The following is a 22,309-nucleotide window of genomic DNA, read 5'->3' on the forward strand; positions in this document are numbered from 1 at the left end:
CCCCGTGTCAATACTCCAGTCAGATACTCCCCCGTGTCAATACTCCAGTCAGATACTCCCCCGTGTCGATACTCCAGTCAGATACTCCCCCGTGTCAATACTCCAGTCAGATACTCCCCCGTGTCGATACTCCAGTCAGATACTCCCCGTGTCGATACTCCCTCGTGTCAATACTCCAGTCAGAATCTCCCCCGTGTCAATACTCCAGTCAGATACTCTCCTGTGTCGATACTCCCCCGTGTCGATACTCCCTCGTGTCAATACTCCAGTCAGAATCTCCCCCGTGTCAATACTCCAGTCAGATACTCCCTCGTGTCGATACTCCCCCGTGTCAATACTCCAGTCAGATACTCCCCCGTGTCAATACTCCCCCGTGTCGATACTCCAGTCAGATACTCCCCCGTGTCGATACTCCCTCGTGTCAATACTCCAGTCAGAATCTCCCCCGTGTCAGTACTCCAGTCAGATACTCTCCTGTGTCGATACTCCCCCGTGTCGATACTCCAGTCAGATACTCCTCCGTGTCGATACTCCCCCGTGTCGATACTCCAGTCAGATACTCTCCCGTGTCAATACTCCAGTCAGATACTCCCCCGTGTCGATACTCCCCTGTGGCGATACTTCCCCGTGTCGATACTCCAGTCAGATACTCCCCTATGTCGATACTCCCCATGTCGATACTCCCCTGTGTCGATACTCCCCCATGTCGATACTCCCCTGTGTCGATACTCCCCCATGTCGATACCCCCCCGTGTCGATACTCCCCATGTGTCGATACTCCCTCATGTCAATACTCCCCCGTGTCAATACTCCCCCGTGTGTCGGTACTCCCCCGTGTCGATACTCCCCTGTGTCCATGCTCCCCCTGAGTCGATACTCCTACATGTCGATACTCCCACGTGTCGATACTCCTATGTGTTGATACTCCGTGTCGATACTCCCTTGTGTCAATACTCCCCCGTGTTTTGATACTCCCTGTGTCGATACTCCCTCGTGTCAATACTCCCTCGTGTCGATACTCCCCCATGTGGATACTCCCCTGTGTTGATACTCCCTGTGTTGATACTCCCTCATGTCGATACTCCCCCATGTCGATACTCCCTCATGTTGATACTCCCCCATGTGTTGATACTCCCTGTGTCGACACTCCCTCATGTTGATACTCCCCCGGTGTCGATACTCCCTCGTGTAGATACTCCCCCGTGTAGCGATACTCCCTGTGTCAATACTCCCCGGTGTCTATACTCCCTCATGTCGATACTCCCCGGTGTCTATACTCCCTCATGTTGACACTCCCTCATGTTGATACTCCCCCGGTGTCGATACTCCCTCGTGTAGATACTCCCCCGTGTAGCGATACTCCCTGTGTCAATACTCCCCGGTGTCTATACTCCCTCATGTTGATACTCCCTCATGTCGATACTCCCCGGTGTCTATACTCCCTCATGTCGATACTCCCTCATGTCGATACTCCCCGGTGTCTATACTCCCTCATGTCGATACTCCCTCATGTCGATACTCCCTCATGTCGATACTCCCCCATGTGTTGATACTCCCCCATGTCGATACTCCCTCATGTCAATACTCCCCTGTGTCGATACTCCCCCCATGTAGATACTCCCCAGTGTCGATACTCCCCCGGCTCAATAGTCCCTCTCACAAAGATCCAAAAACAGTCAAATACAGATGTAGGTATATATTTATGACTGATAATGCTTTCTGCTTGATAAAAGATGTGTTGCTGTGGAATGATGTATGTGTTCTCTTCATACCAGCCGTCCGCCTTCAGAGTTGAGTGCGTCAGTGACTTGTGCGTTGGGGCCCGCTGTTGTGTGGGCTCGCTGCCTTGTAGAAGCTCAAACAGTACTTCTCAAATCATCTCAAGATTTGCAATCAAACATAAATTTAATGAATTTCACTCATCACTGACTGCGCAGTTACACGAAGGATCGACCAGTAGTCGTCTTTTCTCCCTACCTTTGTCAAATAACACCTATGGCTAAAAGACGCTAAACTGAAGAAGAAGAATTGGAAGAAGACAACAACGACAATGACAACACCACCACCACCACCACCACACACACACACACACACACAAGTACGGGGGAGTATCGACACCATGGAGTGTCAACATGCTCCCGCATGAAAGCAAGATGACTGTGTCGATGCATGTTCATAATGTGCAGTGAACAAAACAGAATAAGTCTAATCAGGTTAAACTGCTGATGAACACAAATGCTCGCACAGACATGATTCCATTTTGACATACTTTAATTTAGAACTTGCATTAACGTACAATGTATAGGTAAATAAGTAGCTATAAGTATATAAATGTTACACATGACCTCTGTTGAGACACATTATATGCTTCAATACCTTTGCATGGTCACAAGTTATCAAAATATTGATCTGTTTATACACATACAGAAACAGAATTCAAATCACCTCGAGTGGAATAAAGACCACTCTCTCAAGACTGGTCCCTCTTATACTTGTGGATGGTACGGAGAAAGACATGTAAACATCCTTCACATTCATCTGATCCTGAGCAAAAAAAGCAAGAATATTATAGAAAAAAAAAAGAAAAAAAAAAGAACAACCACCTGAAAACATAAACCCTATATCTCTCCACTCTCCCACAAAAGAGTTACTTCCGTGTAAATTTTACAGCAACATATATTGCATGAATTACCAAAATGAAACAGTGCAAAGGCAAACATGTCATCAAACTACTGGCAACAATTTCATGCAGCATTATCGACAGAGGGTGCACACACTGCTTCCTTGAATTACAGCCCCACTCGATTTGTTCAATGCTTTTTTGTGTGTGTGTGTGTACTGTAGAACGATTGTGGACAATTCACTTAAGCCAGTGTAAAGCCTATATAATCTGATGTTAAAATATCTGATTCTTTTTTTTTTGTGCAAAAATCAGAAAGCAATGAGTACATGAAGTTTGGGGAAAACTTTTTTTTTTTTTTTCACGTTGCGAAAATGTTCAGTAAGACGCATGTACAGTTCTGGTGGGTTGAAAATGACAACTGTCACGGGAATATTCTTGGCACATCTGATTTTGTGATTCTTGGAAACCGCAAGAGACACTGTTTTTCACATTTTAAACTCATCAATAGTCTAAGAAGTGTGCATGTATATATACATATACCTAAAAAAAAATAGCAGAATATATATATATATATATATATATATATATCATACACTGCTATTTCAGCAAAATCAGGTTTTCAAAAATAGGTCAAAGGCCCCAATGCTTTCTGTAGCCATGGGGACAATGAATTCATATCCACTGTGTCCGTGGCTCAGCACAGAAAGACAGGACCCAACATTTGCCCCCTAATACTAAACCAAAGCAGAGGGGGGAAAAACACAACTGCTACTGAAGCTTATAAATCTCTACACTAAAAAGCAAAGTGCAAAAAAACAGGAGTCCAGTTTACAAGCAGGTAACAGAACTTCATTCACAGTTAAACCATGGGGGGAAAAAAAAAAGCTGGCCAAAATAAAGTCTTGTCCCCTTAACATTCTATAGTAGTATTACTAAATGTAATGAAGTTAGCAAAGCAACGGACATAAGCAGTCTAACAACTGAACTCCAACAGTATTAGCACCAGATACAAAGATATGACAATGAAGTTCCATTCCATAGAAGTTAGATACCACCTCCGACCTGAATTTCTAAAGAGCAAAATAGAAAAAAAAGGAAAAAAAAAAGAAGAAGAAACAATGTGTTCATGGCTGTACTTTCCACACACAAAAAAATAAGCTTCACATTCCCCAAACACACAACCAAGAAATTGGTAAACCGGTTCCAAATTTTGAGGTGAAAAAATATGAATCAGAACTCCAACCATAACATGTGTATATGACTGCCCACAACAGTGAAGTACATGTGATCTTAACAAAAAAAAAAACAAAAAAAAATCACAAAGTTTAAACGTATATTTACCATTTAAGTGGAACTTCAAGGACAGGTATATGCATTTAGCTCATGTTACAGGGAAAGGTTTATTCAAAGCTTTTATTATGCAATTTGCAGTGACATGGGCATGTCATGATCATGTGGTTAAACAAGATTCTGGTGGCTCCCGTTTTGTGTATTCTTTTGTTCAATGGCATTAAAAAAACAACAAAAAAAAACAACAACCAACAAATAGACAGATAAATACAGACTTAACAAGAAATAATTCTGCAGACTTATCATAACAGCCCAAAGAGTTATTTCTTTTCTTGATTGAAATGGTTAGTGTGTGTGTATGTGTGTGTGTGTGTTTCTTTATTTTTGCTTTTACTGATTCCTTTGTCCATTATTTGCTTTTGTCAAAAGAACAATCCACTTAATCCCATTGCACATTATGCTTTATCTGTGGTCACTAACTATTCAACAATCTTGCACTCATGTGCATTATTCCAGAGGGATAAATCCATTCAATTTAATCACAACTCCCGATAATAGGTCATTATGCAGGCCAAGTCACATTCACTTAAAACATTCATTTCAAAATGTTCAACAACATGGAAGACAGAAGGGCATTAATTTGTGTAAATGCATGATAAAAGAAAACAACAACAAAACCCCCAGCTACATCAATGAACAATTCTCAATATCTAATGAAAATCACCATCACAAACCATCTTGCAAATGAACAACTTGAAAGCAGCAACTCACTCCTGGCTAATGCAGTAAATGCAGAATGACTAACATGAAATAAATACTGAATAAGTGAATAAGTATATCAAAAACCAACAAAAATGAAAGTATCAAAATGTCATGGACTCAGCTGTTTTTCCGCATGACCTCCAAACCACAATCAAGCAAGAATGTTATAAAGCTAAAAATAATGCATCAAAAGTGATGGTTTTCCGATGGAATGCTTTTCTGTCAGTACTGTGTTAATAATAAGAACCCCCAAAAAGGACTCACTGGCAAAGCAATCATGTAATATTGTTGACAAAGTCACCATCATTAACAATGGAATTCTACAGGCTGGAGACAAGGTTGATGAGATGACAAAGTCCTATGAGAACCCCTCCTTGTACCAAGAATACCTTGCCCTCTTTCTGCACCACACATCCAATCTGTAGCCTCTGACAACCAAAAACTGGCATCACCAATGATCACCAGGGCATACAAACATCAGCAGACTCTCTTTTTCGTTTTGAAGTTCTGATTGGAGCAGCACAAACCTTGCACAAAGATGTTGATCATGTCAACTGGATGGAATGTGGCTGAATTAAGTAAAACATGATTCTATCAAAATAAGCAATCCGCGAAAGGCACAGTTATGTTGGACGAAAGAGCAAAAGAACAACAGTTGCCATCAGAATAATTTATCACTGTCCTTCCCAGCACTATTCAATGGTAACACTAAACTAAAGCCGAGCCATGTACAAATATTATCCTGGCTTTTTCTTTCACTTTTGTTCATCTCAAAAACATCACTATTATTTGAAAAGAGCCAACCATTCTTATACTGATGTCCTTTCTCTTTTTGTCTGCAGTTAGAATAACTAATTGAATATAACGCTACATGGTGAAGTGATGACACTGTACACATCTGAACACATGTTAGCACATGATGTCAATGAACAAAGCTTCCAGTGAAGCAAAAACTCATCCCTCTATTTCTTATTGACACAGTCCAACAAATTCAAAGCACTGCTTTTAGAGCCTAGTTATGTACTAAACAGCATAACAAAGGTTCTCCAACCAATCTGCATATTTTCCTACTCACAGTTCATCAATCAACAAGGAAAATTGTTGCGTAAAAATCACAATACTGTACAAAAAAAATCGGACATGTCATACAACTGATCTCCTTCTCTTACCCATTCCTTGACACTACCATTGCAGCGCTGAGGCAGGCTTCAATGAAAAAACAACAACAAAAACGAAAAGGGAAAAAATCCAAACAAAAGGTTACACGTGCGTAGCTCTGTCTTTCTCCTTTTTTGATTCTCGGTGCGGGTCTTTGTCCTTTTTCTTCTTCAGGAACCCAAACACACTGTGACCTTTTTTCTTTTCGTGTTTGTCCTCCAGACTGGCATCCGACATGGGACGACCTCCGGAGGCAGACGCCGGTAATGTGGACCTTCGCATCACCTGTCACACAATTGCCAGCAATGTAACGCTTTCATTGTCTGCCACTACTGACACACTCACTTTGGTGAAAGACTGACAAATACTGAATCTAATGAAGGCATGAAACAGATCAACAGAATTTTGATAAACGACAGAAGAAAAATATTGAATTTAAAGAGTGTGTGAAAACAGATCAACAGAATTTTGAATAAATATATTGAAATCCAAGAGGAAGGCGCAACAGCCAAGTAGGTTCTGCGTTGGGACTTTCAATCTGAGGGTCCCAGGTTCGAATCCTGGTTACGGCGCCTGGTGGGTAAAAAGGTGGAGTTTCTTCCAATCTCCAAAGTCAAAAGATGTGCAGACCTGCGAGAAACTGAACCATCGTTGTGTGTATATGCATGCAGAAGATTAAACATGCCCCTTAAAGACCCTGTAATCCATGTCGGCATCTGGTGAGCTATGGAAACAAGGAAATAGCTGTCATGCACCCCCACCCTCTCTCGAAAATGGAGTATGACTGCCTACATGGCAGGGGTAAAAACGATCATACTCGTGAAAGCCCACTCAGGTATATGAATGAACGTTGGAGTCACACAGCCCTCAAACAAAGAAGAAAGGAGAAGAAAAAGAACTGAAAGTTCACATGAAAACAGATAAAAAGAACTTGATGAAAGATATTAAAAAAAAAGAAAAGAAAAAAAAAAGAATTCAAAGAGCATATGAAAACAGATAAGCAGAATTAACAACAAACATTCATTTTATCAATCTCTCTCAAAAGAACATCAAAGCATATTAACTGAATTCACTTTTTTTTTCTTTTCTTTTTTTTTTTTTTTTTTTTGGCCTCTTATCTCTCAAGAGTACATGAAAACAGAATTAACAGCAAAACTTTATTTTCTTTATCTCTGAAGAGCACATCAAAATCAGATAAACAGAATTAACAATCAAACTTTTCTTTTTTCTTCATCTCTCTTTCAAACACACACGTAAGTTCTGAGAGTGAATGTATGTGACAAAATTTGGATAAAAATCTCTCAAGAGTACATGAAAACAGAATTAACAGCAAAACTTTATTTTCTTTATCTCTGAAGAGCACATCAAAATCAGATAAACAGAATTAACAATCAAACTTTTCTTTTTTTCTTCATCTCTCTTTCAAACACACACGTAAGTTCTGAGAGTGAATGTATGGGACAAAATTTGGATAAAAAATTCACGAATGAGATTGGCTCAGCATCAACTGATGAAATTTGTCTAAATCACTCTGTTACTGCTGTCTGACAGAGACTGTTTAAGTAGCTGACTGACTACATACGACCAAGAAATGGCTTTTTCATTTGATACTGATACTCTTTGTGGAAGATCTAAAATGACAGATTTGTCAACCCTGTAGAATGAATTATTAAAATGACAACAACAAAAAATAATAATAACAAAAAAATTTTTTTTTTTTTTTTTAAATCACATGAGTATGCATTTTCAGTCCAGAATTTTTGTTTTATCTAATATGTGCAGATGGAACTGTAGCCACACCTGCTGAAACCTACCAATGACTGATTTTGAATGCCAGTATTTATCTGGCAAAGATTATTTCCTTCTTATTCCCCTGTTTAACCCTTTCAGTGCCAAGCCTATTTTATGCTTAGTGAAATCTATTTGTAAAGGGATGTCTTGGTCACAGGGAGTTATGATTATATAAATAAAAAAAATTTAAAATCTAGCATGCCAACCACTACATAAAAGCTTACACAACCTATAATTTTCTGAAAGGAAAATGGGCACACAAATCAATTAAGGCAACTTCACATTAATTTAATTATTTTGTGGTATGAACATTCCTACAATGACACGGGTGGAAATTTCCATCCTGCAGCACTTTTTTTGCACACTGGAAGTGGGCGGAAATTTTCATTCTGGGCACTCAAAAAAAAAAAAAAAAAAAAAAGGGTGAACAAAGCATATTTTTCAAACTCTTATCATTGATCAAAATACTTCGACAAAAAGTAAAATACACCCACCTGTGAATCATCATGTCCATAATCTGGGGAGAAAAAAAGAAGAAAAAAAAAAGAAGAAAAAAAACCAGATTAATCAAAACTTAACAAAACTGCAAGCTCAAGCAAAAAACAACATGAAGATTACATTCTAGGTTGCAGCAACAATCTGCATTTTTGCTGGACCTGTGGAATTTGCAATAATAACTTGCAATATGACGTATCAACAACAAAAAGAAGTTAATAAATATAATTCAAGAATTACTCAAAACACAGTGGAGAGTCCAAGACTGTCGATGTCCCCTAACCTTCAGCCTCCCCCCCCCCCCCCCCCAACCCCCCTTGCCAACAGTTTCAGTTTCTCGGGGGTATCACAACATGCAGACTGACCCATATATATATATATATATACGACATCTGCTCTGAAAAAAAAAGAAAAAAAAAAAGAAGTAAAGAACAGATGCCTAACGCATGCCCCAGAGTGCCGGTCTGGTTTGCCTGGAAACAACTGCTGCATTTTCTGCCATGGGTTACACTCACATTTTTTTTTTTTTTTTTTTTTTTTTGACTCACTTGTGTAAACAAAGTGAGTCTATGTTTTAACCTGGTGTTCGGTTGTCTGTCTCTGTGTGTGTGTGTGTGTGTGTCCGTGGTAAACTTTAACATTGACATTTTCTCTGCAAATACTTTGTCAGTTGACACCAAATTAGGCATAAAAATTCAGTTCTTTCCAGTCATCTTGTTTAAAACAATATTGCACCTCTGGGATGGGCACAAAAAAATGAAGCCTAATTATATGCAAACTGCATTTACTGTTACATTTATATTTTTTGCATTCTCTAAACTTGGCACTTTGATCTGATATTCTGACACAATAACAAGAGCAGTCATTATTATCATTTTTTGTTCAAACAGGAACTTCTTTTGCTAAGCATGGAAGTTTTATTTATTTTGCAAATGTTTTGGTGCAGATAGTAAAAAAGGGAAATTACTCTGTAATTAATGCTAGGGGACTTAATTTGCTTTAAACTGATCTTTCTCATCTTAAACATTACATTTTTTTTTTCTTTTCTTTTCTTTTTTCTTCTCCCAAGCTTATCCATCATATTTAATACAGAGCACTTTTCAACCATTTTTAAAATCTCTTTTTTTTCCTCCTAATGATTCCTTTACAGGATAAAGCGTGAAGCACAAGTGAGTCTTGAAGGCTTTGCCTCTTGTTTTTTATGTGATAGAGGTAGTGGTAAGGGGCTTTAATTCATATGAGATTTAAAGAACTAAAACATCCTTGCTCACAAGCGCCAAGTTGTAACAAAGTACTCTTGGTGGTAAAGGGCTGTGATTTATGGATGAATTTAATTTGGATAAAAGAACTTGAAACATTAAAAGAAATATAATTTTGGATCTATTTCGTGATGGATCTTTATCCTGTCAGGCGACGCCACTTTTGTAAGCCGTCTGTATGTCTCTGGGCCCATGCATGGATCTTTTCTATCCTTTAGTTCAGTAAATCAACCATTATTAATTCTTTGTTACCGTCCCCTGTGTAATAATAATACCACTCGCTTCATAACACGGCCACATTTATGTTGTTGTTAAATATCTGTGGAGAAACGTCCTCGTTATCTAAACTAGAACCCAACCCTCTGAGGCTCCAAATAACTTTCTGACAAAACTGGATAAAAATTCATAAATCTTGCTTTTTCACAGTATTTCACTTGTACCAGAATTTCTTTTTCCCCATCAGATACATAGAAAAGCCATTGAAAAAAAAGCCTTCTTTCTTTGTTCACTGTATCATTTTGCTTTCATCTTAAACAATAAATGTGAAACCACGAAGGCAAAGATACCTGGGAACAAGCGCAAATCTAAATTAAAAACTGCTAATCTCAGAGCAGTCTATTTCTATGGTCATACGAGCATTGGGAAAATTGTGCATGTGAGCTTACTAATGTGAAGTATGTTTCCTTGTACACACACAAATCAAAATATCTCTATCCACCTATCTGTCTCGATATATTAACATTCACATGTATATATCTATATATGTGTATGTCTATAAATCACATACATCATTCAATATATATCTTTATTATATATATATATGTCTATCTATCTATATCCGTGTGTTGTGTATGTGTGCGTACAAGTGTGAGTGTGAGTGCGAGTGTGTGTATGTATGTTGTGAGTGTGGTCATGCTTTGTGAATAAAATCACCATGCATAAAACAAGACACTTGGAAACACTTACCTCTGTCATGATCAGCGCCTACAGTGCTGTCTTCAAATGACGAGCTTCTGGGTCCATAGTCTTCATCTGGGGAGAAAAAGGAGGAGAAGAAGGAAGAGGTTGACATTTATAGCAATCAAACAAAGAAGTAGAAGAAGAAGAAGAAGAAGGAGGGTGAACACTTATAGCAATTAAACCACAGAACCAGACAAAGAAGAAGAAGGAGGAGGAGGAGGAGCAGGAGAAGAGGTTTAACATTCATAACAATGAAACAACTAGAAAAACAAGAAGAAGGTTAACACTTGCAATAAATTAAAACCATAATCCTCCCCCCCTCCAAAAAAAAAAGCAACTTTCTTTCCCTCCACTCACCCGAGTAGCTGGAGGAGGGGAGGCTACCGGTCCGATTGTGTCCACCCTCTTCCCGCGCCGCCACCCGGGGAGACGACTGCCTCGGAGACGCCTTGGGCGACTCTCTGCCCGCCCTGTAGTCCCAGCCCTCCACTTCACGGCTGTGCCTGGCCTCCACTAAGGGAGCCATGCGAGCAGGGGGCGTCTCGGCCGGCAAGGGGTGCGAGGGAGGGGGTGGGGGAGGGCTCTGCTCGCGCTGGGGGCTCTCTGACCCACCGCGGCTGGAGTGGTCCGACGGTTCCTGGGCTGTGAGGGGCGGGAGAGAGTGGTTGTTGTTGACGGGTATGTGATAATGGTGATAATAATAATAAAAGGAAAAAAAATAATGATGATATAATTCCAGTCTACTTTTGTGCCTTTTCCCTCATGTTAAATATCTGAACTGCGCCGTACAATATGTAAAACATGCATTTAAACACTGAAATGGTAACTTAATGCGTAATCCTGCACAGACGTCCGACCAGATGTTCAAACACTGATCTACATACATGCGCACACAAACACACACACATACGACAACAAGAAAGCACGTCACACACAACATTACACTCAACATGCATGTCATACATTACAACAGTGTGATGGTGACAGTGTTCAAGATGTGTGTGTGTGTGTGTGTGTGTGTGTGTGTGCGTGTGTGTCCATCTGCAATGTGACAGACACACCAGTTTGAGCAAGGAGCAAGATCTCTGAAAGATAGACGACTGGCTAAGATTGTTCAGGATGGAACGAAGAGACAGACAGACAAACAGAGAAAGTGTGAGACAGAGAGGGAAGGAATGATGGAGAGAGAGAGAGAGATGGAGATAGAGAAAGAGAGGGGGAGAGAGAGAGAAAGAGAGAGAGAGACAGAGAGAGAAAAAGGACCGCAAAGAAGAAAGAATGTTCAAAGAGAGAAAGAGTGAATGTGATACTGGTTACTGATTTCAGAAACACACACACACACACACACACACGCACGCACTCACACACACACACACACACAAACACACACACACACAATGATAGCAAAAGAACAAAAACAAAGAGAAGCAAACAAATCAAATGCAAACACAACACCGACATCATGAAACTGCTTATAAAGAACAATGACCATAAAACTGAAAAAGCAGAAGAGAGACTGAATGAAACTGAAGACAGGACAGGTGTGTTGAAAACATAAATACAACAACATGATTCATTACTCTCCATTGATCTGTCACTTAAAAATCAATCACTGAAGGTCTACTGCATGACTATGACACAATAAAAACCTGTCTCAACTGAACATATAGAGTATACAGGAAATCATAAAACCCACTGTAAATATAGATCTGTAACAAAATAAAAGAACAATAACTCTTGCACCACAAAGGCCCACAATTTCTAGCGACTGCTGCTTATGTGTTTCTCATCAGCTAAAGCACACAAGTAAATAAAAGAAACCCATCAAGATTTTGGAAACAGGCTTTTTTTCCTTCTTCTTTTTTTTTTTTTTTTTTTTTCATTTACAATTGAACACTTCCTTCTGGTCATGCTTCAATCCCTATAGTGCTACCTGTACCATGACAGCATGTTCAGACAGACGCATTATGAAACAGCTGTACTTGTGACCAAACTTTTCCAAAGATCCATTTATAAACACAGCTAAGCAACCCCTTAAAACCTACACACCCAGCACAAACATCTTTGAAGTAGAACCACTGTTAGCACTCTGGTTTTTCTACATGATTTTTTCCCCCCCTCTCTCCCTTCCTCTCTGTCTCACGCACAATGTTGGGTCACAGGCTACAGGTGATCAACAGACTGTTGAGTCAGTTATTATTCCAGCTAAAGTCTGCAAAAAATTCCTCAGTTTGGAGTCAGTTCATTTTCATACGAAATATTTCATCTTTGCCAATAAACTTCCTGGACATACAACTGGATCAGTTTAACGCCATAGTGTCTTAAAGCCTGAAAACATCAGCGACTGTATGAAACCTCACTTTGCTTGTGACATAAAGACTCCAAACATGCATAAATGCCAACTACTCAGACATAATAATAATTATTAAAAAAAAAAAAGCAAACAAGCAGAGTAAGCTTGTTCAACGTTACACATTTTCCACAAGAACGCTACTACAGCGTACGACTCTGAAGGGCGACCAGAGGAAAGCCACAGAAGACTGAAGCCCATCGACAGCTGGCTTTGTTACAAGCACACAGCAGCATACCTGTCGTTCTGCATCACACAACACAATGTGCATCACCGGCCTTTCACAAGTACTTAAAACGCCACTGCTTTATATGTAATTCATTTGTAATGTGTTGTAAAAAAAATAAAATAAAATAAAATATTAAATAAATAAATTTTTTTTAAAAAGAGAAAAAAGAAAGAAGGTGCTGCATGATGGAAAAAAAAAAATCTATGAAAACAAAGGATACAGAAAGCTGGAAAGGATAAAAACAAGATAAAATGAAATAAAATAAAGTGGCACGTGTGCTAGAAACTAAGAACAGCTACTGCAGAAGAGTACATCACTTTCATGAAACAAAAAACACTGCCACTTTAAAGATCTGGCATCAAAACTAACAAACAAAAATGGTGCATGCAGAAGACAAACTGTCAGTTCCATAGCAGACATTCATCTATATAATTATCACAGTTTTGTGTGACTTGCTGCAGGTCAATAAAAAGAGGTGACTTTGGATCCGAGAAAAGAGGAGTGTATTCCAGGCAGAGCTAAGAAGAGCGGTTATCATTCTAATGCTTTCTCTGCACAGAGAAACTGGTGGGAAAATTGTTATGTGGTTAGATCCAGCACAGTTACAGCACCACATTTACAACATCAATAATACAACATGAAGAGATGTCAAGTGTTTACATTCAACTAATTAACAACAACACTGAAAATAATAACAAAAATAATGATGATGATAACGATCATAAACAAATCTTATTTCTAAACAATACAAGGCTGTCCAATTGAACTCTTTTATACTTCATAGAAATATAGGAAACTTGGACTGAAACAACTGCACACGTTAAAATTAATTTGTTAACTACGACACGTGTACATACTGAGGTGAGGTGAAAAGAACACACCTTACAAACCAAACTGAATGAAACTGGAACATTTGCGTTAAGAGTTGTCTGCAGCTTTTGCAACAAAGAGAATGAGGAGGAATAAGATCGGAGACGAAAACAAAACAAAAAATTGGGAGATCAAAACATCTGGATCAAACTATACTTGAAAATGACTATAAAAATAAATTAATTAATTAAAAAAAAAAAAAAAGGTGGGAGGGATAAGATGGGTAGAATGCAGAAGGAAATCATAAAAAAAGTTTGTAAACATGATGATCCCATGCAAAAAGGAAATCAAAACATTTCCTTTTAAACTGACCAGAACATCCAAGATAATATACTCGATATACCCAATGAAACGGGGCAGGAACCGCGGCTAGAAGAGTGGTAGAATATCAAGGTGAAACAGAAACAGGAAATAGGAATAGGGGGGAGGGAAAAAAAGTATCCAGTTTCCAAGTTCAGCAGACCCCATGCTCACTGTTTACTCTACAAGCAATGCAGATTCTGTCAGCCATTCAACTGTACTGATGGAGATTCAATTCACCTTCAGACTAACCATATTCTCTCATGCTCCGGCAAGCAATTCACACCCAATAAAGCTGTCACACTGTCTCAACTCGCTCTCTCCCTCTTTCACACACACACACACACAATATGTATGTCTCCATACTTGTGACTACTGTAAATGGTACAGAGAACATAAACTGGTGGCATATTCTTCCACATACCTGCTTTTTTCAGCCATTTTCACATCTTTGTATGCAAGCCTTTTCTTGATGATGAGGTGCTGTTTTTTTTTTGTTTTGTTTTTTTATTATGCTTTATGTCTAAATAATAAAAAAAAAAAAAAGGTTAGCTGTCAAGAAAAGAATTTTGCCTGTCATTCATCAAGAGACAAATCAAAACTGATACTGGAATGTGAGCTCTATGCAACAGTGCAAATGGAAACACCACCATTTTTTGTCACCTGTAACAGTCACTGAATGAGGAAGTAAACAAATGATAGTGATCTGAGATCCAGTCTTGTGTAACATTACTGACTGAAGATGTGGGTTTGAAGGTTACACGGCACTACACTTTGACATCAGTGTAAGTCAAGGCTAACGGTAAACTATGATTTCCAATGCATTTGTTACGAAAACTGTCAGGAAAAGAGAAATGAAGGAAAAAAAATGGTAAAAATGCACACAACTGTGTTTCTGTGAAAAGATATTTTGTCACATTCCCTCACCCACCTCAACATAATCAAGTGTTGTTGTTCTTGTTCATTTTTATTTTAGCAGCCACATTACCATCCATTTTACAACATATTTTCACTGTACAAGTAGAAACAATAATCAAAACTCCGTAAACATGTTGAAAAACAGAGATATAAATGCCAAAATACTTACGAGAACAAAATATATACAACCTCTTTACATAAAACTATAATAACAATAGAATAAACAGGTAATTTCCTCTGATACAAATGGTTTCCAAAATAGCCTCCATCCACTTAGAACAAATTGCCTTTCTCTTCGAAGACCATTATTTTTATTTGTGACCTCTTCTCTTTCATTTTCCAAATTACTAAAGTTAAACCAGTTACTTTGTTCTTCATAACTGATAATCATACCTCTCCTAACGAAATGGCATTCAAAACATCAGCATAAGCCAGATAACTCAGATTTGCATGTCATCTGTACATGTCCCTGCATACAAGAAGTTAATTTTTTCCATTTTCTCAAATATGATCTACTGTGGCTAGATCCTCCAACGCAGTGAAATTAAACATCTCAGTCATCACAGCCACCTCAACATCTTGTTAAGATTCTCCCCACACGCCTTCAGACTCGGTAAATAAAGCATTAGGAATGAAGGTCTCCATATACTGCACTCCATCTGCTTTCACTTCTGGCACTTCTTGGGACGGACAGACGATGGCAGCTGGTGAAACGGAGGGAAGTTGATGGGGAGGAGAGGGGGGAGGAAGGGAGGTGATGGGGGGCAGGGGTGGGGTGGGTGGGGGAGGGAAGCAGGGTGGGATGGAGGAGGAGGAGGGAGGGGGAAGAGGGGAGGGCACACTAGAGCTAGAGACTGACAATAAGAAAGAAAATGCTGCATAATAAAAGCCAGTTTTTGCATACCTACTTCACAACACAACTGATCCCCCAGATGCATACATCATTATTCTACATAACCCCTTTGTGCTTCAACATTACTGCAAAATCTCTACTGATAGATGTTAAAAGAAAAAAAAAAAAGGAGAAGAAAGATTTCAAAACACTTTTCTTTTTTCTTCTTTCAACAGATTAAGGTTAAAAGAGCACATGAAAGATGAACTGAATTAGAATTTCACATGGTCTCAAAAAGTAAAACACCAAAAAACCTGTCAACTGTCAAGAAAAGGAGAGGAGAGAAATCAACCGAATGAACTCAGTCAATGCACACAGCCCGACGTATCAAACTGAAAAGGACGCAAGAAACGGTCAAGTCCACTCCCACCAGCACAAAGAGGTTAACAGGACAAGCCACCCTCAGCGCACATTATCTAGCCAAACATTGCTGCACGGAAATAAACATCTGTCCTTCACTTCACACGAGTGAGTTCTCTTCCCAAACAGACCCTAAAAGATATTCTGTTTAGTCTGTGAAATAGTTTTTCCTTGTCTGTATAAATGGCAGAGTTAATGCGTTAAATGTTTCCCCTTGTTTGTAAATGACAGTTAATGTGTAAAGTTTTTTTTTTCCTTGTCCGTAAATGGGCAGAGTTAATGTGTAAGATATTTTTCCTTGACTGGAAAGGCAGAGTTAATGTGTACAATATTTTTTCTTATCTGTAAATGGCAGAGTTGAAACAATTTCCGTGCCTACAAGCCATAATTCATCCATTCTTCAGCTGCTCTAAAGCCACTGGCTGCTTTTTTTTTTTTTTTTTTTTTTTTGATTGTTTGTTACTGGCTGGTTAATTTCCATCGCCCTTCTGCAAGTGTTTTTTTCAAGACAACAACAAAAAGCGTTTTCAACAGCAAGCTCTAGCCTCTCAAGTGAGGGTGGCCTGTACAGAAGATAGTAGTGACACAAGCACAGCAGCCAATCAAAACCAAGAAACCAGTCATGTGATCATCACCTTCTTCCCCACCCACTGTGTTCGCCTCAATTTCCAAATGGGCAAACATTTCTGGCTCCTCTGTAAGGGAATCAAGTCAAGTCAACACAGAAGTGAATGTCACATACTTTGCTGATTGCATTCAAAAAACAACAAAATAGAAGCCAAAAGCCTTCAGACAAATACTTAAAAAAAAAAAAAAATTGTTCAATGACACTGCAAGCTTTTGAAGTTTTCTGCCCCTGGACAAGTGATTTCAGAACAATCTCTGTGTTAAATTTTAAAATCATTTTTCATGGACAATTTCATAGACAAAACTGTCTATTCTTGTTTACTAGGCAAACTTTCTCAAAGTATTGAACTATCTTAAAGCCTGAACCGGACTATAAATGGCGGGCGATTTGAATCAAGCCAGTTTCTCACCAGAGTCTGACACTGTGACGTCGGTGAAGGTTTATTCAAAATAAAAGCCTAATAAAGCTACGGTTTGGCTTCATTTATGGCAGAGAGCGAGATTTGCCTAGCAGCTTCCAATCTAGACCTGAATTGACTTTGGAAAGTACAAAATGTGTCAGCTACACGTAATACAAAATTTGAATGCAGAGAAAAGGGGCGCAACCGAAACCTTGCTCTCGGGAGTTAAGACTTTAAGTAAATCAAAACTTTATTTTCCTTTCTGGTTTCATATCAACAAGGGAGAAATCCAACACAAACTTCAAAAAGATTTGCAATGCCTTTGACAAACTGGACATGTTAATTCTCAAGAAAGTTAATAGATGGTTCACCTGCTACAACTTCTAACTCACTATGTGCGTGCTGGTTAATGGTTGGTGTGTCCATCGAAAACACTTATTCAATTTCAATCAAACACACATGTACAACTCCTCAAGACACACACCTGCATACCCATTCCACTACGAACAAGGTCAGTGTAGCTTTTGAACACATTATTTTTTTTCCATTCAAATCATCAGCAAATCCAACCTGGCATTTAGTTCAAAGTCCCATGCCATCAGTATCAGTGCTGTCAAGGCATCAGCAAACCAAACTCGTCACCCCAATCCCAGCTAAACAAACACAGTGCCTGAGTCACATTGTTCATGGAACTACAGAAAATAATAAAACAACATCAGACAATAAAAACAATGTATATGTGACAAATGCAATGGTAACTGCTTGTGTAAAAATGTCTAACATTACACACTAACCACTTTTTTTTTTCCCTATCAGTGACGGATACAAGTTAATGGTTAAGTTTTTCTTTTGTCCATCACTTAATTAGTGTGAAACTAAAATCTATCTGTGGGAGTTACCACATTTAAAATGTGAAACAGTGCAGGGATACAGAACTCTGAACTGTACAAACACGGTGCAGGAATACAAGACCTCTAGCTGAACAAACAAAAAATATCAGGGACACACAGACTAAAGAATTAGAACAAGGAAACAAAGACCTCCACTCACCGGCGTAATACTGAATCTTGCCAAGCCAAGCGCTCATCTCTTCTGAGGAATGGAACTCCAAGAGATACTCGGCACCATCGTTGAGACGCAGTCTGATGACATGCTGTTTCTTTGTGTAGTCAGACGCCACTTCGCTGACACACCGGTAGATGTTGAGGGGAGGGGCGGCACCCTGGTTCTCATTGAACGCTGTGAGTACGCAACAAATCATTCACTGTACTACAATGATTGTGTACGATAAGGTGTGTCGTAAGTTGTATTTTCGCTGTACTGATGTAATATGTAACATGAAGATGTGTTGATGATGATGTTGAAGAGAAAATGTAACCTTCCATGCAAGACAAAAAAAAGATGACTGCGCACACTGTAATGTTTGATTTTCTTAAAAGTAAAGGAGGAAATTTTCTTTTAAGTGGGTTTGTCTTGTTGTTGGGTTTTTTTTATTTTTTATATTCAAGTATGAACTACAAGACTGAATAGTGATAAAGAGACAATTTTCTTCCTCCAGAAAGTATGATTAAATATCTCTTCGATTTTTCTTTATTTTAACACTAACAGTACACATGGTCAGGCATGAGCCTAGCGGAATCCCTGAGAGCAGTGGAGCACAGAGACAGGGGAGGAGAGTGGTGATGTAAGATAAGATAAGATAAGAATAACTTTATTATCTCCACCTGGAGAAATTTGGTCAGGTGCATTATCACAACATAGACAAGTAAACAACATGGGGACCATAACTGTAAAAGCCAACAACAGCCCCAACAAATATTACGAAGATACAAATGTAAAAAATATCACATACATCGTTTCATACATACATCCACACACTGCAGGTAATAACTAGTATTCTTAATGTAAAAACAGAAGGAATTAAGAAACATTATTTGAATATAATTATAAACATAGCCTACTATACTGCACATTGATTATAATAGACAGATAAGATAAGAATAAAGATGAATTGCGGAAAACCACAACCAGATAATCAGCACACACCCGCACCGCACCCCCCCCACCCCACCCCACACACGCAGATAACTTGATCAAACAAGAGTAATAAACATATGTTCTCAAATAAAAGCATTTCACATATTCGCTTTTAAAAACATTGCAATTAATGTCTTTACTGGTGCCCCAACGACATCAGCAGACATCCAGAGCAGACATCAAGAGACAGGGGAGGAGAGTGGTGGTGATGTCTTCACTGGTGCCCCAACGACATCAGCAGACATCAAGAGACAGGTGAAGGAGAGTGGTGGTGATGTCTTCACTGGTGCCCCAACGACATCAGCAGACATCAAGAGACAGGGGAGGAGAGTGGTGGTGATGTCTTCACTGGTGCCCTAACGACATCAGCAGACATCAAGAGACAGGTGAAGGAGAGTGGTGGCGATGTCTTTACTGGTGCCCCAACGACATCAGCAGACATCAAGAGACAGGGGAGGAGAGTGGTGGTGATGTCTTCACTGGTGCCCCAACGACATCAGCAGACATCAAGAGACAGGTGAAGGAGAGTGGTGGCGATGTCTTCACTGGTGCCCCAACGACATCAGCAGACATCAAGAGACAGGTGAAGGAGAATGGTGGCGATGTCTTCACTGGTGCCCCAACGACATCAGCAGACATCAAGAGACAGGTGAAGGTGAAAGTGAAGTACACATGACAAACAACAGACACACTGTTTTTACAACAGTATGTGTACCACAGTCGTGTCCAACGATGACCATCAGAAAAGGAGAGGAGACAACTGCTTTCCCTAACTATCTGTGCCAGAATTTGATAAACGTCACATCCCAAATCTCTCGGCCAATGTTTAGGACAGTTGGTGTTGGAATGGTCCCTGAAGACCAACTAACCCCCAAGGCTGCAGCAACAAGAGCCAGTGTAATCAAAAACAACAGTACACATGAAAAACAGCAGACAGAACCATTTTCACAGCACCAGTCCTGCACTAACCCATCTTCTTGGTCTTTGAAGAAGAGCCAGTGCATGGTACATGGTACATGTCTGAGTGTGTATGTATGCTTGCCTGAAATCTGACTGAATGACACAGGAAACGAATGATGAGTTCCCAATGGCAGCTGTCAGTAAGCTCTACCCAGGTAGGCAGTTTGTTGTGCAAATGACCCTAGTTTGTAACGCCCTTTGAGCTTGGTCTCCAAACGAGTATAGGCGCTATACATATATATGTATCCATATCAAATCAAATCAAAGCCAAATCAATCTACTACAACAGTACGCATGATAAACAGCAGACAGCCAGTTTTCACAGCACTAGTCCAACACCAACCAACCTTTCTGCAAATCAATCTACTACAACAGTACACATGATAAACAGCAGACAGCCAGATTTCACAGCACTAGTCCAACACCAACCAACCTTTCTGGTCCTTGAAGAAGAGCCAGTGCATGGTACATGGTACATGTCTGTCTGAGTGTGTATGTGTGCGTGCCTGAAATCTGACTGAATGACACAAGAAACGAATGATGAGTGCCCAGTGACAACCGTCAGTCGGCTCTACCCAGGTAGGCAGCCCGTTGTGCAAATGACCCTGAGTTTGTAAAGCGCTTAAAGCTTGGTCTCTGACCAAGGATAGACATGATATGAGTATCCATATCAAATCAAATCAAAATCAAATCAATCTACAACAGCGGTACACATGATAAACAGCTGACAGAGATGTTTTCACAACACCAGAGCCAGTGCAATCTACAACAACAGTACACATGACAAACAGCACACACAGCACCAGTCCCACACCAGCCCACCTTCCTGGTCCTTGAAGAAGGCCAGCAGTTGCCCATACAGCACGGTGTAGAAGGACTTCCAGGAACGGATGGTAGCCTTCTTGCCCCCGCTCTGCAGCTCGTGCTTCCTGTCCACGTAGGCCTGCAGGTCCGCGGGGGGCAGGTTCTCCGGCAGCTTGTACTTGTCCTTGAAGCTCCGCGTCCTGCGGCGGATGTTGAAGCTGGGCGTGCGCTTCGACTTCTTGTCGGCGTCCTTCACCTTGGGCAAAAGTGTCAGCTGATGGGTTTTTGATTAGCAAATAGTAATGGGTGGTAACTCTCTCCATTCACAAGTTACACGACTTCAAGTCAATGCTGCTTACACTACCGATTCAGCTAGCACACAGGTAAATAAAAGGTACACTGGAACAAACACAGACACTTTCTCAAAAAGGAAGCGCCGGGCCTGTCCTTATACCGATAATTTGACATGTGCACACAGCAGCAATGACAGGAAATGTGCAAACACAAAAAACAAATGATGGGTTTTTCGTTAGTTTTTTTCAGGGGGAAGGGGCGGGTTAGCGTTGGTATGTGTCTGTGGGAAAATTGTCAGCTGGTGGGATTTTGGTCCGTTTTTGAGCATTGGTATATGGGTTTTTGGTTAGTTTTTGAGCACTGGTAGGTATCTGAGGGAAAATTGTCAGCTGATGGGTTTTTGGTTAGTTTTTGAGCATTGGTATGTGGGTCTTGGGTTAGTTTTGGAGCACTGGTATGTATCTGTAGGAAAATCATCGGCTGGAGGGTTTTGGTTAGTTGTTTTTTTTAGCATTGGTATATATCTGTGGGAAAATCCTCAGCTGAAGGTTTTTTTTTTGTTTTTTTTTTTTTTGCAATGGTATGTGTTTGTGGGAAAAAATCATTAGCTGATGGGTTTTTGGTTAGTTTTTGAGCATTAGTATGTGTCTGATGCTTGGTAGTGTTTGTTAACTCATTATGTTTGGTTATGTTTCAATATTAGAGGTGTCTGATGGTGTCAATCGAAACTTAGGATGCTTACAGTATATTTTTTCATGATTGATATAGCAAATATATCTTCTTCTTCTTCGTTCGTGGGCTGCAACTCCCACGTTCACTCGTGTTCACACAAGTGGGCTTTTATGTGTATGACCGTTTTTACCCCACCATGAAGGCAGCTATACTCCGCTTTCAGGGAGCAAATATATCAAAAATGGTTTCAGAAGAGT

General features: G+C 39.7%; 1 protein-coding gene across 1 annotated transcript in view; it reads right to left on the minus strand.

The window, feature by feature from the left end:
* Positions 1-2,253: 2,253 nt before the first annotated feature.
* The window catches only part of LOC143280888 (spectrin beta chain, non-erythrocytic 5-like), a 355,560-nt gene continuing 335,504 nt past the window's right edge, over positions 2,254-22,309 (minus strand). The window contains exons 82-88 of the mRNA XM_076585640.1: positions 21,105-21,342; positions 18,336-18,524; positions 16,893-16,952; positions 10,696-10,980; positions 10,345-10,410; positions 8,119-8,141; positions 2,254-6,118 (exon numbers count right to left, since the gene is read on the minus strand). Coding sequence (XP_076441755.1) covers positions 5,936-6,118; positions 8,119-8,141; positions 10,345-10,410; positions 10,696-10,980; positions 16,893-16,952; positions 18,336-18,524; positions 21,105-21,342 — 1,044 coding nt within the window. The 3' untranslated portion in view covers positions 2,254-5,935. The remainder of the gene's footprint in view (positions 6,119-8,118; positions 8,142-10,344; positions 10,411-10,695; positions 10,981-16,892; positions 16,953-18,335; positions 18,525-21,104; positions 21,343-22,309) is intronic.

The sequence above is a fragment of the Babylonia areolata genome, chromosome 4 (assembly GCF_041734735.1).
Source record: "Babylonia areolata isolate BAREFJ2019XMU chromosome 4, ASM4173473v1, whole genome shotgun sequence".
NCBI lineage: Eukaryota > Metazoa > Mollusca > Gastropoda > Neogastropoda > Buccinidae > Babylonia > Babylonia areolata.